Source organism: Nothobranchius furzeri, chromosome 11 (assembly GCF_043380555.1).
Source record: "Nothobranchius furzeri strain GRZ-AD chromosome 11, NfurGRZ-RIMD1, whole genome shotgun sequence".
Lineage (NCBI taxonomy): Eukaryota > Metazoa > Chordata > Actinopteri > Cyprinodontiformes > Nothobranchiidae > Nothobranchius > Nothobranchius furzeri.
This window is the reverse complement of record NC_091751.1, coordinates 22,360,035-22,377,099: the sequence shown is the minus strand read 5'-3', so window position 1 is coordinate 22,377,099 and position 17,065 is coordinate 22,360,035. Positions and strand designations below refer to the sequence as shown.

Sequence of the window (17,065 nt, the reverse complement as noted above, 5' to 3'; positions counted from 1 at the left end):
AACAGTACATGAGTGATTATGGGCTTTGTGATGCATGGCGATCTCTTCATCCTAACCGTAGAGAGTATACTTTTTTCTCACACGTCCATCACTCTCATTCACGTTTGGATTATTTTCTAGTCAGCAGCTCATTGCTGGCTGACATTTCAGACACTGAGATACACCCTATTGTTGTCAGCGACCATGCTCCGGTTTCTTTAACTCTAGTAAACAAGAAAGCAATCCCACCAAGCAAAAACTGGAGGTTTAATACATCACTGCTTAAAGATGAAGGTTTTATAGAATTTTTTAAAAAGGAGTGGGCTTTATATTTAGAACATAATGACCTGCCTGGAACATCAGCATCTATTCTCTGGGAGGCAGGAAAGGCAGTGATGAGAGGTAAAATAATCTCTTTCTCATCACATAAGAAAAAAACAGAAAATAAACGTATCCAGGAGTTAGAAGAAATCATTAAGTCTTTAGAGACATCCACAGAAGAAGAGTTACTGAGCAAATTACGTAAAGCTAAATTAGAACTTCATGGAATTATTGACAAAAAAACACAATTTTTAGCACAAAGACTACGAATAGAAAACTTTGAACATAGTAATAAATCCGGTAAATTTCTGGCCAGCCAATTAAAAATTAATAAAGAGAAAACTACCATATCTGCTGTTAAAGACTCAACTGGGAATATAGTTTATGACCCTGAAAGAATAAACAACACTTTCAGAGACTTTTACCAAACTTTGTACTCACCACAGATAAACCCATCAGATGACGAGATCGATGAGTTCCTTGATAGGATAACACTTCCTAAATTAACAGACAGCCAAGTTGCAGTCCTGGACTCGCCACTAACATCAGCAGAGCTCCAGGAAGCCCTTAAATCCATGACTAATGGGAAAGCTCCAGGTCCAGACGGGTTCCCAGCAGAGTTCTACAAAGAATTCTGGACCATTTTGGCTCCAACATTTTTCAGAATGGTGAGGGAAATCGAAGAGAGCGGCAGATTACAGCCAAACATGAACTCAGCCAATATTAGTCTCTTGTTAAAACCAGGCAAAGACCCAGCATTTCCAACCAGCTATCGCCCAATTTCTCTTATTAATGTTGATCTCAAAATAATTTGTAAAGCCCTGGCAAAAAGATTAGAGAAGGTAACCCCCTTCTTAATACACCCTGACCAAACTGGTTTCATAAAGGGTAGACAGTCGTCCACTAATTCGCGTAGATTATTTAATTTGATAGATTTCTCTTACAGTAGAAACATAGAAACTAGTATATTATCTCTAGATGCAGAAAAGGCTTTTGATAGAGTTAACTGGAAGTTCTTATTTGCAACTTTACATAAATTTGGTTTTGGGAACTTCTTCATAAACTGGCTACAAACATTATACAGTTCGCCAATTGCACGTGTTAGGACGAACGACCAAATATCAGCTAGCTTCTGTCTTCAGAGGGGGACCAGGCAGGGATGCCCACTCTCCCCCTCACTGTTTGCTATCTTTATCGAACCACTAGCAGCAGCAATTAGGCAAACAACAGGTATTAAAGGGATAAAGTGTAATAAAATAGAACATAAGATCAGTCTTTATGCAGATGATGTTTTACTCTTCCTCCAGAATTCTCAATCGTCTCTGTCTCATTCAATAGAACTGATAAACTCTTTTTCAAAAGTTTCAGATTACTCTATAAACTGGTTAAAATCAACAGTTCTACCAATTAATTTCTCTTTTGTCAATTTACTTAATACTCAACTGGAGTCAGGTAATATCACATACCTGGGAATTAATGTCTCTCCCAAGTTAGCAGATCTAACCAAATTAAACTACATCCCACTTTTAAAGAAAGTGGAGGATGATCTTGCTAGATGGAAATCCTTACCAATATCACTGATGGGAAGAGTTGCTACAATTAAAATGATGGTCTTACCCAGAATAAATTACTTATTTTCAATGATCCCAAACAAACCACCAGCTGACTGGTTTAGATCTCTGGACTCCTCAATTACTAAATTCCTCTGGCAGGATAAACCTCCACGAATTAGCTTAAAAACGCTTCAGAAGAGCAAAGACAGAGGAGGACTGGATCTACCCAACTTTTATTATTATTTTTTAGCCAACAGGCTGCAATATATACCAAGATGGTTGCAAGATAACCCACTAGATGAGTCCTGGTTAGACATAGAACAGACAATTTGCAATACGATAGAGCTTTCAGACTTACCATTTATTAGCTCAAGCGTAAGAAAACATGAAGGCTTCAAAAGTATTAGTATCAGCACTTCTCTGACAGCATGGTGGGAGTATCTTAAAATGACAGAGTCTTCACTAGTACCATGCAGACGCACACCTATCTGGAATAATCCTGATATTTTGCAAAATAATAAAATGATGAACCTTCTGGACTGGAAAAATAAAGGAATCCTATACCTGGAAAACATATATGAAGGATTGGACTTCATCCCATTTAATAGAATAGTCTCCCAATTTGGAATAGAAAAGAATAGCTTTTTAGAATACCACCAAATCAAATCTGTAGTCAAACAAAAATTTAAGCTCAATAAAATAGAATTACAAACCCCGCCAAGGGTTTTAGACTTCTGCAATCTCAAACCCCCTAAACTACTGTCTAAAGTATATAAGACACTGTCCAAAATAGACGATAGAATAGCAATCCCTATTGAAAAATGGGAGGTGGATCTATCAGTCAGCTTTGACCAGAACTTCTGGTCCCAAACTTGTTTAAAAACTTTTAAAATGATCAGACACCCCAATTTACAATTAATTCAGTACAAAGTTCTACACAGAGTACACTATACAGGTCATCGGATGTTCAAGATGGGGTTTGTGTCGTCTGACATCTGTACACACTGCACAAACAACATTCCTGACAATTACGTTCATGCACTGTGGTCCTGTCCACCTGTCCAGGAATTTTGGGGTAGAGTATGTGAAGACCTGTCAAAGTCTCTGAAATGTCATATCCCAATCACCCCCTCTCTTTGTTTACTGGGAAACCTGGATGATGTCCCGATTGAAAAATCTTTGGTTCACGTGGTTCTGACTGCCATATGCATCGCTAAGAAAACTATCCTCTTGAATTGGAAAAATAGAGAAAATCTCTGCATTAACCAGTATAGAAATCTTTTGTTAGATCATATTGCACTTGATTTAGCCTCTGCTTCCACTTCAAATAAATCTCTCTGGGCTCCTTTGATCGGTTCCATCACATAGCGGTGATGGGGGGCCGTTGATGATGTCCTGCGGGATGGTGTGGGTGGGGGGGTGGAGGGTCTGAGTTTGGAGTATCTGGATGTTCCCTGGGGATGGGTTCACTGGGGATGTCTGGCACTGGGGGGCCGTTCCCCCCCTCTGGAGGTGCTTGGGTTGCCTCGGGGGGTGTACTGCTGGCGGTTGTGAGTGGAGCCCCTTGGAGGTCTTGGCGGCGGCCATGGGTCACTGCCTGGCGGCTGCATTGCCCCTGGGTGGGTCTGGGTGGGGGCCTGGGGGCTCGGGGTGTTGGGGTGGCCGGCCCCGTGTGGGGATCTGGGCTGGGCCTTGGGGGTCGGGTCCCTACATGTACGCTGCCGGGAAGAAGGCAGGAATACGCAGAAGTACCTGGCCCGGGTTCAGGGGCGTAGGGCAGGCCCTGGCTCCTCTGTTGTCCCATCACAGGGGAGGGGGAGGTCCAGGAGGGGGAGGACCCAACCTTACCTGGATGTCTTATGTCTTATAAATTCTGGAAGTTGTGCAAATGCAGGGATGGGCATAGATATTCTGCTGGGGTGGGGCTGGGTCGGCTCCCTCGGGCTCTGTGGGGCTCTGTGATGCTGCTGCTTTGGGCCCTGGCAGGATGGGCTGGGGTCTCCATGCCCTGGGCGGCGGTATGACAACGGAGGTGCCTATTGGGGTCAGTGGGGGAGCTGGCTCCCTGGAGGGCTAAGCCCTACCAGCCATTCCTCCCCATCCCCGTTTATTTCTCTCCTCCTGCTCCCTCACATCATCACACAAACATGCACATAGGACCTTGGGGGGTGGACAAGTCGAGGAGTGCGGGTATGGACCCCATTTCCGCATTCCTGTGGCTTCCTGCCCCCCAATTTTATTTGCACCTTATGCACTTCCACCGACGACATTCCACGCAAACATACACTTAGGGCCTTGGGAGTGAGCACATTAAACGGCACTTGGCAGGGGGAGTTCTCAGCCTCCTCCCGAGTGCCGGTGCCCACTTCGAATTTTAAACTGCATTTAGACACCAAGGGCTGTGGGTGCAAGTAGGGTGGTGCAGTGGCATCAGCTGGCATAGGCCAGAAAATGCCCGCACTGCCCGCTCACCACAGCAATAGAATACACCTCATTAACACACAACACTATGTTGGAGCAGGTGGAGGGAGACCAGGGGGTCTTAGCACACCTCTGTTGTTGCTTGGCTGCCTGGGGCTGGAGACTAGGAGGGAGATCTGGCCGTCTGGTTGGGGTCTGGGGTGGTGGGTTGCTGTGCTCGGCGGTGGGCGGGGGAGCCTGCTCATCAGCACCCCAGCAGAAAGGGTCAAACTCTGGTAACCGGTGGTGGTTGTACCCCATGTGCAGCATTACCGGGACCAGAGTGAATAGGGTGTGTATGGGGAGCATGAATGGGTGTCCGGCGTGTATTTTTGTAAGTCTTTGGTTGTATGTGCATGTGTGAGCATGAGGGAGGGAGTGTGTGACTGTGTTTGTGTATGACTGTATATGTCAGGTGGGGTCTTTGACTCCTCCCTTCTCCTGGGACCTCCTTTGATGATATAGATCTTCGTCTCCCCTCCCCCCTGTCACACCTGGTGTGGGTGTGATGCCTTGGTCTGCCTGAGTGTTCGTGGCTCCCGGGTCAGGGAGTTTAAGATTTTTGGCATCTGCCTGATCAATCCCGGTGGCGGCCTGGGGGGGTCTGGGTCCCTGGGCTCTGCTGGGTCCCCGGCGGGGGTGGTCGCCCCTGGGTCCCGGGTCGCTGGGTCCTGGACTCGGCCGGCTAGGGGGTGGGAGGCTGCGGGCAGGCCTGAGGACTTGCCGCTGATATCTCCCGGGGCTCTGCCGGCTGCTGGTTGTGGCCCCCCGGGGCGATCCTCTGTGCCTCTCGAGGGGGGCGGGGGCCTTTCTGGTTGCGGGCTCCTTGGGGTTCCTGTGTTCTGGGGCAGCGCCTGGATCTCTGGGACTTGGAGCTCCCCCCCCGTCTCCTACGCGTCTTTGGGGGGCAGATCTGTGGTCCCTCACACTCTCTATTGGACGCTCCTATAGATAAACCTTACATAAACAAGCGCGTGTACACACACAGGTGCTCACATGGTGCTCTCATAAGTATGGGCTTGGGCACGTTCAACACATGTCTTAAGACTATGGTGGGCACTCAATGCACTGTGGTATATTATCGTGTGACTGTTTAGTTAAACAATGATTGATTATATATTTCTTCATCAAGTTGACGCAGTGATAGCTTGATTTTGTTATATTGGTGTTGTGTCCCATTTTTTGTTATGTTTTGCTTTTTTCTCGTCTCATTTTGCAGGTCTAGAAGCAGACTCTTGTTCATTATTGTTTATTTTTGTTGAATCCCCCCCCCCCACCTAACCCCCTCTCTCCCCACCTTTTCTCTTTTCCTTTCTCTTTCACCTCTGTCTCCGTGTCTGGTCGAAATTACAAAGCATTCAAAAACAATAACAATAAAGTTTTAAATATCAGGTGCGACATTAAAAGCAGACTCTTTGATGCTCCACCTGAGACATTAAAAGCAGATGCTCTGATGCTCCACCTGAGAGTAAAACTGTAAGGCTTGTTACCAGCATTCAGACATCAATTCTGCTTGCTTCACAGCCAGACAGGACACGTTAAAAAAAAAAAAAAAAAAAAAAAAGTGAGGTCATGCGCCGGTTTGCCTTCATGTTTGTGTTCCGAGTAAAGACCTCACCTACGGATGGCCATTTGGGTCAAAAATTCCTGGGAAAGAAGAGGGAAATGTGCAAAACAACTACGTTTATGAATAGTGAAAGTTTTGTAACCTTTTCTTGCAAAGTAGTAAATGAATTTTGTCCTCGCAGGCTCCCGTAGAAGGGAACATGGAGTCTAATAAGGCGTCACCCAGAGACTTAGGCCCAATCTCAATACTCGCACTGCGTCCTGCAGTCTTCAGCAAAGTGCACTTGAAAGTGTGCTGTAAGGCTTCAAGTGCATAGTACACAAGTGTGCAAATAATTGCCAAATTGAGACAGGGAGTATTGCGTCATCGATCGCAACGCATGTCGGGATGCTGGTCGCTGTGAAACTTTTTCCAAAAACCTTTATTGACAACTTTCAAACAACAAAGCAATTATTTGAAATAAATGTAACCATTGCTACTTTGTCTAAAACATTCAGAGCATCAACTAATTGATGAACTAATTTCATTAGATAATACTTATTTTCAGAAAAGGAACTTGAGCCTTTTCTCCTGCAGCAATGACTTGTGGGTAATAACCTTGCCCAAGGTCCTCATTGCTGCTGACTTGGGTGAAGTGCAGATTAAGGGTGCAATGGGGTGTGGTCAACTTCCGTACTTGAGAATCGGGACACCCTACGCACTTGCACCCCTGGCCGGGAATGCACAATTGAAGGGTGCAAGAGCGAGTACTGGGATTGGGCCCTAGACCAGCTCCCATGTATTTTAGACCTGATTTTTATGGTTATTTGTTACAAAGCCGCCAATATTATTCAATAACTGGGAATCCTTTCATTCATTTTCAACAACATTTCGATGAATAATTCCAGACATTAATGTTAAGAACTACACATCGTTACTTGAACATGTACAGAAAAATCATTTTAGAAACCGTAACAATAAGGTTTCTCTTAATTATACTATTTCACACTTGCCTAAAAAAAAAAAAACTTCAAGATTCCTGCATATACCCTGAAGAAGGGCAGTTGGTTTTTGTTACTGCTTCCATAGTCAAGCAGAGGAGCCTACAGTAGCAAATATATATATATATATATATATATATATATATATATATATATATATGTCCCCTGTCCATCAACTTAGAATAAAATAAAGTGTGGGTCAGAGTTTCATTCTATTTATAAGCCCAGTATCTATAAGACAAATCCAAAAAATCATGAGATTATTAAATGAAATCTTCTCTTAACCAAGATATCTGATCATTACGGAAGCATATTGCATTCAGCTGAACAAAATAGTTCAGTAATTCAGAAAAACAGAGCTTTTAATTTTTTTCAGGATAATGCTATACGCTTCCGTAGATCATCATACGAAGAACAAATAAAAATAACGTCTAATGTTTTCCTCCACCTGACACAAACCTGTAGGATGTTTTCCCATTATCTTAAGTGACTATTTAAATAAGGACCAACAAAGCCCTACTAACTATTGTTGGTTCTTTCCTAGTATAACCCATATATGGTATTGAAGTATTAACATTATCTATTATATCAAAAATAAATAACTTCTGCTGTCTTGCATGAGAGCCTTTCCGTGACAGTGTCAAAAACCTAACAGTGTAGTAAAGCGACATCTTGTGGTGACATCCTGCATTTGCATAATTTATGCAAATTAAACACACCCCCTGGGACCGTAGGCGTGTCCCTGTGTGATGGAACTGGCAGATAAGTGGCTGGTAACTGACTGGTCTTCGGCTGAAAGCCAGTTTACAGCCGGCATAAAGTGTAAACTTTTTCATGATGTCATCTGTAGACACACACACACACACACACACACACACACACACACACACACACACACACACACACACACACATACATACACGCACACATACATACACACACGCACGCACACACACACACACACACACACACACACACACACACACACAAATGCAGCATCTTTTGTCTTTTTCAGTTGGTATAGGAGACATATAAATGTTTATTGATGTGTTTTTGGTGGGTTTATGTTTATGTTTATTCATTTAGCAGACGCTTTTATCCAAAGTGACTTACAATTTATAACCTTGTTGTGATCTGTGGGGGAAACCGGAGTACCCGGAGGAAACCCACGCATGCATGGGGAGAACACGCAACTCCACGCAGCAAGGCAACAGCCGAGCCTCGAACCTGCAACCTTTGTGCTGCGAGTCAAAAGTGCTAACCACTGCGCCACCATGCAGCCAGGGGGTTTGTTTGTTGTAAACAGAGATCAGTGTCAGGTCAGGTGATCATGGGTGGGGATTTAACCTCATCTCCTGCACCTGCTCAGATAATCTGGGGAATGGAGGAGCGGGTGAGCGGGTTGCTGCATATTTTTGTTGACCGTCAGTTGATCGCTGTGATAATTGTTCTTTTTGATTTTGAGCGCGCTGTTTCGAGTTAATTGGAGTTACTTTAATAAAGTTTTTGGAAACGCAAGTTTGGAATGGCAGCTGATGTTTGTAAAGAGCACGTCACGCGGCCCGACTCAGCCTCTCAAGCAGCTTTTAGTTTGCCTCTGAAGTGGCGGAAATAGTTGGGATGGAAGTTCTAATCTTTGTCTTTTTTGTCCTCAAACAGTGTTAAGGATGATTTTTAGAGCTCTGATTGGGTCGGTCATCACACACTGGTGATATTTGTTCTCCGCATTTGAGCCACCTCTGAGGGAGCAGTGAGCTGCAGACACGGCTGTGCGCGGGTTTAACCCTCCAGCTAAACTCCTTAATGCTGAGTGTCAAGCAGGGAGGCATTGTGCCCCATTTTTAAGTCTTTGGTATGACCCGACCGTGGATTTGAACCCACGATCTCCCAGTCTCAGGACACACAGACCACTAGGCCACTGAGCTGGTTAGATGAGTGATGCAGGCGTGGCTGTTCTGATGTTCCCAGTGTTAAACAGCCTCAATTACATCTTTATGACCTTGGAGTTCTGGACGGGTTCACTGACCCTTTCTGTGTTTGGTTACATCATGGCCTGGGATTTCCTGCACTCCTCTTTTATAACTGAACACCTGGAATAAACATGATTTGAATGTTTAGCTAAAACGGTGAAAGGAGCTTTTTTCTCTGAGGATCACAGCTGAGGAGCATCAGTACGGAAATGTGCTGGCTGCAGCAATCATACAGAAAAACTGAGCTTTTCTGTTTCAGAGGGAATCTAAACCAGCCAGTATCAAGTCAACAGCACAACAGATGAAGGGAAAATCCTTCCACGGGTTGTGTTGGGTGTGTTTGATTCATTCACCTGTGCATTTGTGTGTTTTTTTATGTTTGCAAAATCTTCATGGACCACTTCTGGATTCTAATGAAACTCTTCAAAACTAATGATTGGATGTTCGTCCACGCGTGGCTGACTTTTGGAATTGAATACAAAAATGTCTGAGTCAGTTTTACAGACATTGAGCAGAAGTTTCCTTCACAACCCGAACTCCAAGTAAAGATATTTAAATGATTTAATATGGAGTCTTTAAGATTTGACTAAAACAGCTTTAACACCATCATTTGTCAATCCGTGGCTAATCCGATGTGTGACAATCTTTTGATTTATTTAAGGCTCAAACTTGAAGAACTGATCTTTAGTGTAAAACACATGAAATGACTAATATGTAATAAACATGAAAGCAGTCAGGTTTCCATCGTCTCTCCTGTCTGTCCTCGTGTCTCCAGGTGTGTCAGTATGTTGTGTCCGTGAATGGACTGAACGTCCTCTGCCACGACTACCGGACCGTCAGTAACCTGATCCTGACTGGACCCAGGACAATAGTGATGGAGGTGATGGAGGAGCTGCAGGTTTGACTTGGAGAACGTGGGTTTATGGTTCTTGAACTGGACGGATGGACATAGACGACACGACTCCCTCTTTCCTGTTGAGATGAGGCGGATGTTGGAGGACCAGGCTGTCAGTGCCTCCACCTGTGAAGATGAGCGTTTTACTTTTAAAAGAAACAAGACGACATCTGTAATCCACCTTTTCGTTGTCATTAAACTCCAGTTTTATGGAGAAAACATCCGTGAATTCCTGGTTTGTGTTCTGGATCACGAGGTCGCGATAAAACAGGTCACAGAATCAGAAAGCTGAGAGGATAAAGTCAGCGGTAAAACTGAACACATGAATGTTTCATGGAAACACGCAGTGACCTCTACCCCAGTAAGGCTGCAGAACATCACCTGGGTTTATTTACTGCCCCACACTGCCCTCTACTGGACTTTACAGGAAGATGCACATTAGTATTTTTGCATCTATCTGAGGAAAGAGCTCATTCTGCTCCTGCTGTGTGCCAAGTTAGCCCAGAACAGCTAGATGTGTGTTCAGCAGGCTCAAGTAAAAAAGCTAAGTGATTAGCATCATTTTTATGGCTTCATGTATATTCTTAGACAATAAAAAAAACTTGAACACAAATCTAGGCTTTTAGCAGAAAATCTGATGATCAGACTGAAACATTCTGCTGCACCTCTAAGGAACTGGATTTAAACATTTTAGATGAAGTAAAGAATCACACATTTATTCATCTATTGATGCAAAAATGGGACTTTTGACAATTCACATGAAAACTTAAGAAATAAAAAAATCCTAATAATAAAGTCCAAAACACTTAATTAAATTGTGTTAATTGAATTCTATTAGAAAACACGTGTTTTGCTTTTGTGTGTTAATAAGGACTAAATCAGCTTGAATAGATCAAATGTTGCATCATTTCCTGTTCAGTGGATCAGAATGGTGCCAACCACACACGTTTATTCTTATTTCTATTAATAAATCATATTTAGCTTATAACTGTAAATAGCACAGGGACAGTAAAGAATGTGACCAGCACCATCGTCCACGTTGTACTGCTGTAGATTTTATAGTTTAGATGTTCATAACCAAAGGGACAAATGGCTCTCTGCTCGATGTGAGGCGAGACTTTTCGGGAGCTTTTCTCTGCTTTCAGGGACTGAAAGTTGGGTTTCAGGTCATTATAAACTCAAAGGTTCAGCGTTCAAATGTATTAAAGTGTTCAGTGATTCTGAGTCTGTGGCTTCTTTTGTTAGGTCTCAGGTTTGTTTCCTCTGAGCAAAACCTCACCTTTGACCTCAGGTTGGATTCTCGCATTATTCCCGTGTGATTCACAGGAAGTATAAAAGTCTTTTTTTGTTTTACTATCTTTTTCTCATTAATACATTGCTGTGTGTGTGTGTGTGTGTGTGTGTAGTGGGGATGGGGGCATTACATTTTATGAAATGACACATATAGTCTGTCAGAGAAACAAAATAACATTAGAGCACATTTTATTTTCCAGAGTCAAAATTAATGCAACTTAGACTAAGAGACCATTAAAGGCTCGGGAGCCTTTTGCAGGTGTTTACAACAATGCATTTTAGTTGATTGGTGTCTTGTTTCATATCACAAGTCCCTCATTTCCATAAATTTGTACTGACTATGGTTTAGTGTTTCATATATATAGTTAACACGTTTTCTAGCCTACATTTAAACAGTTTTCCAGGATTTTTGAACATTGTGGAAGGAGTGACACTGGCCTTAGTTGTAGATGTTTATTACCCTGCTTAAACCTTTTGGCTATTGCCTTTCAGAGGAAACCAGTTTGAAAGGATAAATTATATATGTAAGTTAATGGTTTTAGAATACCACCAATAATCCTTTAAACCAACAATACCATCACAGTCAGTGGAGGCTGTGGTTACAATGATCAACAATTTATTTAACCTCCAGCTCATCTGAGGAAGATACGGTCAGGGAGATGTTTTTATTAATGTTTCATTCATTATCTTAAAAAAATAAAAAAAGTAAAAAATACAATAAATAAATTATTAAATAAATAAATGTTTCACTCATCTCCTTTTCTTTGTCAGATATTTGCTGCTAACTCTGGTCCCACATTCACATAAAATAATTTCAGTCCATGAAAAACATGCGCACAATATTTTGTTTGTATCTATTTGTCAATAAAGTTTGTTTTCAACGTACGTCATCATCAAGCGACGCCAATTTTGTTTTTTTGCGACGCCACTGTTATTGCTTTCAAACTTGCTTCAAATAAGACCGGTAAGTCGTTTTTTTCTCTGTAAAACTTTCAGTATTTACGAGCAGAAAACAACCATTTAATATTAATGTTGCCATTTAGTTCCGTGTCAGGTTATTTTCTCATCATCACACTATATTAGTTAGCTTTTCTTGCGTGAACTCTGCCCGAATGTCGTCGTTTTAGAAAATCAAACATGCTAACTCAGTGTTAGCTTTTATTTGTGTTGCACCGATTGTAGAGTAAAAACATTAGCAGCAACATTTAGCTTCTAATAAAATGATTAAAATACAATTCAGAATCTGGACGCGCGTGCGTATACGCGTGCACGCGCACGCACAGACACGTACATAAAAGGATTAAGGTAGTGCTCTTCTTCACTTGGTGAGTTCATAGATCAAAGGACAGCAGTTGGTGACATCACTCTTGGTTTTCACAGAGACCAAAGAACAGCATTCGTCAGATCTCAGAGACAAGTCTCTAGCTCACAAACACTCGTGACTCCATTCGATACATACTGTTTCTCCTCAGTTTTCTGACTGTTTGGGACAGATAGTTGAGAATTTTGTCACAGTTTTCTCTTCAAACCCGTCAATATTTCACACGTCTTAAAGATGGAGACCACACAAAGTCTTTCTTGGTTTGAAATCGTAGAACGAGGAGTTAAGGTCAATTATGATGAAATAATTGACTCTTCTCTCAACACAGAGGTTCAGGTCAGCGAGGTCCACCCAAAAGCCTCATTGCCTACTAACTGTGGGACTCAGGGCACAGATCAGCAGGAATCTGGTGAAAAGCTCCAAAAACCTGCTTGTAGTCAGGATATTCGTTCCCAGTACTACAGAAGAGAGACAAACCAGTACCAGCCTTCTGTCAGTACTCAGGATATTCGTTCCCAGTACTACAGAAGAGAGACAAACCAGTACCAGCCTTCTGTCAGTACTCAGGATATTCGTTCCCAGTACTACCGAAGAGAGACAAACCAGTACCAGCCTTCTGTCAGTACTCAGGATATTCGTTCCCAGTACTACAGAAGAGAGACAAACCAGTACCAGCCTTCTGTCAGTACTCAGGATATTCGTTCCCAGTACTACAGAAGAGAGACACCTCAGCAGAAACGTCCCACTATGATCCGCCTCAAAGGTTGTAGGAAAGGGACGGACTCAGGACCCAAAAGTGTCTCCGAACCCCCAAAAACTGCATCTACCATCAAGTCTGAGCAGCCTCGAACTCCAGTAATCTGGATGATTGGATCCAGTTACATCAGACGGGGTGAAAAGGCGGCTCAGCAGCAGTTTGGGCCAAACTTTGGACTCAGAGCTAAGGTCCAATGGTTTGGTAAAGGAGGCATGGGCTGGGGTGGTGTCCTTCCCAGGTTTTACTCCGAGGCTCGCACGCACGGTCCTCCAGATATTCTGGTCGTCCACGCTGGAGGAAACGATCTGGGTCACGTTTCCCCGGTGGAACTGGCTTCTCAGATCCAAAAGGATTTGTCCCACCTCCATAAGGACTTTCCGGAAATGAGAATAGCCTTTTCCGCCATCAACGAACGGCAGTCGTGGGGATACGGGCAACCAGGAAGAATTAACAACAACAGAAAACAGGTTAATTCTTCACTGAGGAGGGCCGTTAGGAGCTTTGGGGGCCTGGTCATCGAGCATCCTGAGGTCAGGTTCTTCAACAACGCTCTTTTTCTCCCAGACAGAGTGCATTTTAGTAAGAGAGGAAACAGCTTGTTTCTGGGCAGCATTCACTCTGTTCTGGAGAAGGTTCTGGCTCAGAGGTGTAACACCTAAATCTGTTACGCCTTAAAAAGATAACAGCTGACAGAAAAGGGCAAATGGACGAGCTTCTCATCCAGCACCAAACCAATGAATAAATAAATAAAAATAAAATAAAAAAAAACCAACTAACTCTGCCAGGGTTTCCCTTTTGGGTCACTTCTGCCGGTCCCAAGCCCGGATTAAAGAGGAGGGGTTGGATTATAACACAGAACTAAATCCACAGTAGAGGGATTTTACTCTTAAGAAATAAAATGAAGGCAGGTTATGACATATACAAATATATTTAGTAAACATTTATAGTTTCTAATCAAACATGTCAAATATAAAACTATTTATTATACAATACAGTACAAACCCTGTTGCATCAGGGCAGCCGACTCTCACCAGAAATGAGCTCGACTAACTGCCGGCAATGCAGACCGAGCTCTGACACCAGTCGTACCGGGTCCTTACAGCCCGTATCAGAGGGCCTGGTACCCCATCCTCCTGAAGTACCCCCCAGAGGGTACGGGCTGTTAGGACCCTGTACCCTACAGGTCCTGTTCTTGACTGGACCTGTAGTCACCTCAACATCTGATGCTGTACAGAAGGAGGAGGACAGAAACTTCAGCAGCGAGCTCTGAAGAAGACTGCAGTAGTAGTTGAATGTGTTAAAGAAGAATGGTGGTGAAGATGACCTCCATCCTACAAAACCCCTCCTACCCACTGCGTTCTACTGTGGAGACCATGGACAGCTCCTTCAGAGGCAGACTGAGACATCCCAGATGTGAAACAGAACGCTACCGTAGGTCTTTCATCCCCTCTGCAGTAAGAGTGTAGAACTCCTCAGTTTAAGCTGTACTGGCATGATCCTGGTACACAATAACACCAATGCAGTATTCAGTATGTGTCATGACTCCCATCCTTCACCCTCCTCTGCCTCTTCATTCAGCTCACCTGGTCCCCTCACCAAGCTCCAGCCAAGCCCTGTTTTCCCTAGCAACCTCAGTCAGCATCACAATCAACTCCATTCATCTCACCTGTTCCTGTAATCAGCTTCATCCACTCCACCTGCTCCTGACTCCTCAGCTCAGCACTCACACCTGCTTCCCCTGCTATATATTCACCAGTCAGCCACCAGTTCCCGGCCAGATCATTGAAACCTTTGTGCCAGTAAATTCTCCAGCCATCCACCCTGCCTGATCTCTGCCTCCGGACCTCGTTTTTACTCCTGACCCCTGCCTTGTACTCTGCCTGCCTCCACGACCTTCGCCTGTCCTCAGCCTTGCCTCTCGCCTGTTCCCCGTATCTGCATGTCCGATCTGGTTTTGACCCTCGCCTCCTCTCCGACTCGGTCTCCAGCCTTGCCCAACTCCGGTAACTCTGCATCCTAATGAAGACTTTTTATTTTACTCTCATTGTGTTTGGCGTCTTCACGGGTCTTCCGAGTTCTGTTCGTGACAGTATGTGTTCAATATTTGTGCAATTCCAGATTTACATGGTATGTCTGTGTCCCTTACAGCATGCTGCATAGTTCTAGAACCCAAGTTTTTCATTTTTATTTGTAGTTTTTAGTGGTCGAAGGTTACAATAATAGCTTACTGCCTATTTGTTATTATTTCTCTTCAAAAATCTGGAGGTATGAAAACTACTTGACTCATGAGTCAACTTGTTTATGAATTTTTTAAAATCAAAAACCACCCCAGAGTTGTTACATGCACTGAAGGAAGATACATTATTAATCATAGCAGAAAGTGATTGTTAGAATAGAATAGAATAGAATAGAATAGAATAGAACAGACTTTATTGATCCCACGGTGGGGAAACTCACTTGTTACAGCAGCACCAGCACTCACCAGAATCATTTGAAGAGAAATCATAACAAATAGGCAGTAAGCTATTATTGTAAACTTCGACCACTAAAAACTACAAATAAAAAAAAAACTTGGGTTCCAGAACTATGCAGCATGCTGTAAGGGACACAGACATACCACGTAAATCTGGTATTGCACAAATATAGAACACATACTGAATACTGCATTGGTGTTATTGTGTACCAGGATCATGCCAGTACAGCTTAAACTGAGGAGTTCTACACTCTTACTGCAGAGGGGATGAAAGACCTACGGTAGCGTTCTGTTTCACATCTGGGATGTCTCAGTCTGCCTCTGAAGGAGCTGTCCATGGTCTCCACAGTGGAACGCAGTGGGTAGGAGGGGTTTTGTAGGATGGAGGTCATCTTCACCACCATTCTTCTTTAACACATTCAACTACTACTGCAGTCTTCTTCAGAGCTCGCTGCTGAAGTTTCTGTCCTCCTCCTTCTGTACAGCATCAGATGTTGAGGTGACTACAGGTCCAGTCAAGAAAAGGAGTGTTGCAGGTTTTGATTTCTGATCCCATGGAAATCTGTGTAGAGCTGCGTGAGTAAAAATAAAACATTTACCCACTATTAGACACCACCATGGCCGTATCTACCATTGAGGACATCGAGGCCTGGACCTCTGTAGTTTTTCTGCAGAATATTTAAAAAATAATCTCTAACTGTGCATTTACAGCATTTACTTTTTAGAAAACATACTTGTCTGATTGTTGTTGAATTTTTAAATAATTGAAATGTCTGTAGCTCCTACACTGTAAAAGTTGTTGTCACTAAATCATGCCTGCTGGTCAACAGTAACCGGCTCTACGTACTCCAACAAGTACGTTTGTGAAAAAAATACATCTCTGATTTTTCATTTATTTTACTGTAAACTGTAGTGACACACAAATGGCCCCTGCTGATAACCAATTTCCTAGTACTCTTTATCAATACTTTCAAAATTTAACAGTCAAAGTTTTTATGTGTGGATCATTAACACTTGGTCGTTTGCATATGAACGTTTTTACGAGGTTAAATAATTTTATCAAAAAAATGCACCTGCTCACCTTTGCTTATCTCTGCTTCTCCAAAAACAAATCACAAATCAAATATGTCAACTGAAAAGGCACCACACACTAAAATGTAACACACACACACACACACACTTGACCGAACAATGAAAAAGATTTAAAATACAAAATCAACTCTACCAAAATAGTAATACGTTGCTTATGAATCAAAAGTGAAAACTGTTTTCTATAATGTGCATCATCAATCAATCTTTATTGGTACAGCACCTTCCACTGCCTCTGCAGGAGCCCAAGGCGCTGAACATAAAATACAGTAAAAACACAGATAGCAATAAAAAAGAGATAAAAACAACATACAGACATAAAAGCACCATACAAAATGTAAACAGGGAGCATAAAAGCATACAAGTCACATAAAAGCTAAACGATAAAAATGAGTTTTTGAACGACT

The 17,065-nt window shown here is 42.9% G+C and overlaps 1 protein-coding gene across 3 annotated transcripts in view; it reads left to right on the top strand.

The window, feature by feature from the left end:
• LOC139073250 (uncharacterized) overlaps positions 1-15,637 on the top strand; it is a 176,291-nt gene extending 160,654 nt beyond the window's left edge. For all 3 annotated transcript variants that reach the window (XM_070556220.1, XM_070556219.1, XM_070556218.1), the window contains one exon: positions 9,606-15,637. In XM_070556220.1, coding sequence (XP_070412321.1) covers positions 12,574-13,755 — 1,182 coding nt within the window. In that variant the 5' untranslated portion in view covers positions 9,606-12,573 and the 3' untranslated portion in view covers positions 13,756-15,637. The remainder of the gene's footprint in view (positions 1-9,605) is intronic.
• The last annotated feature ends 1,428 nt before the right edge of the window (positions 15,638-17,065 follow it).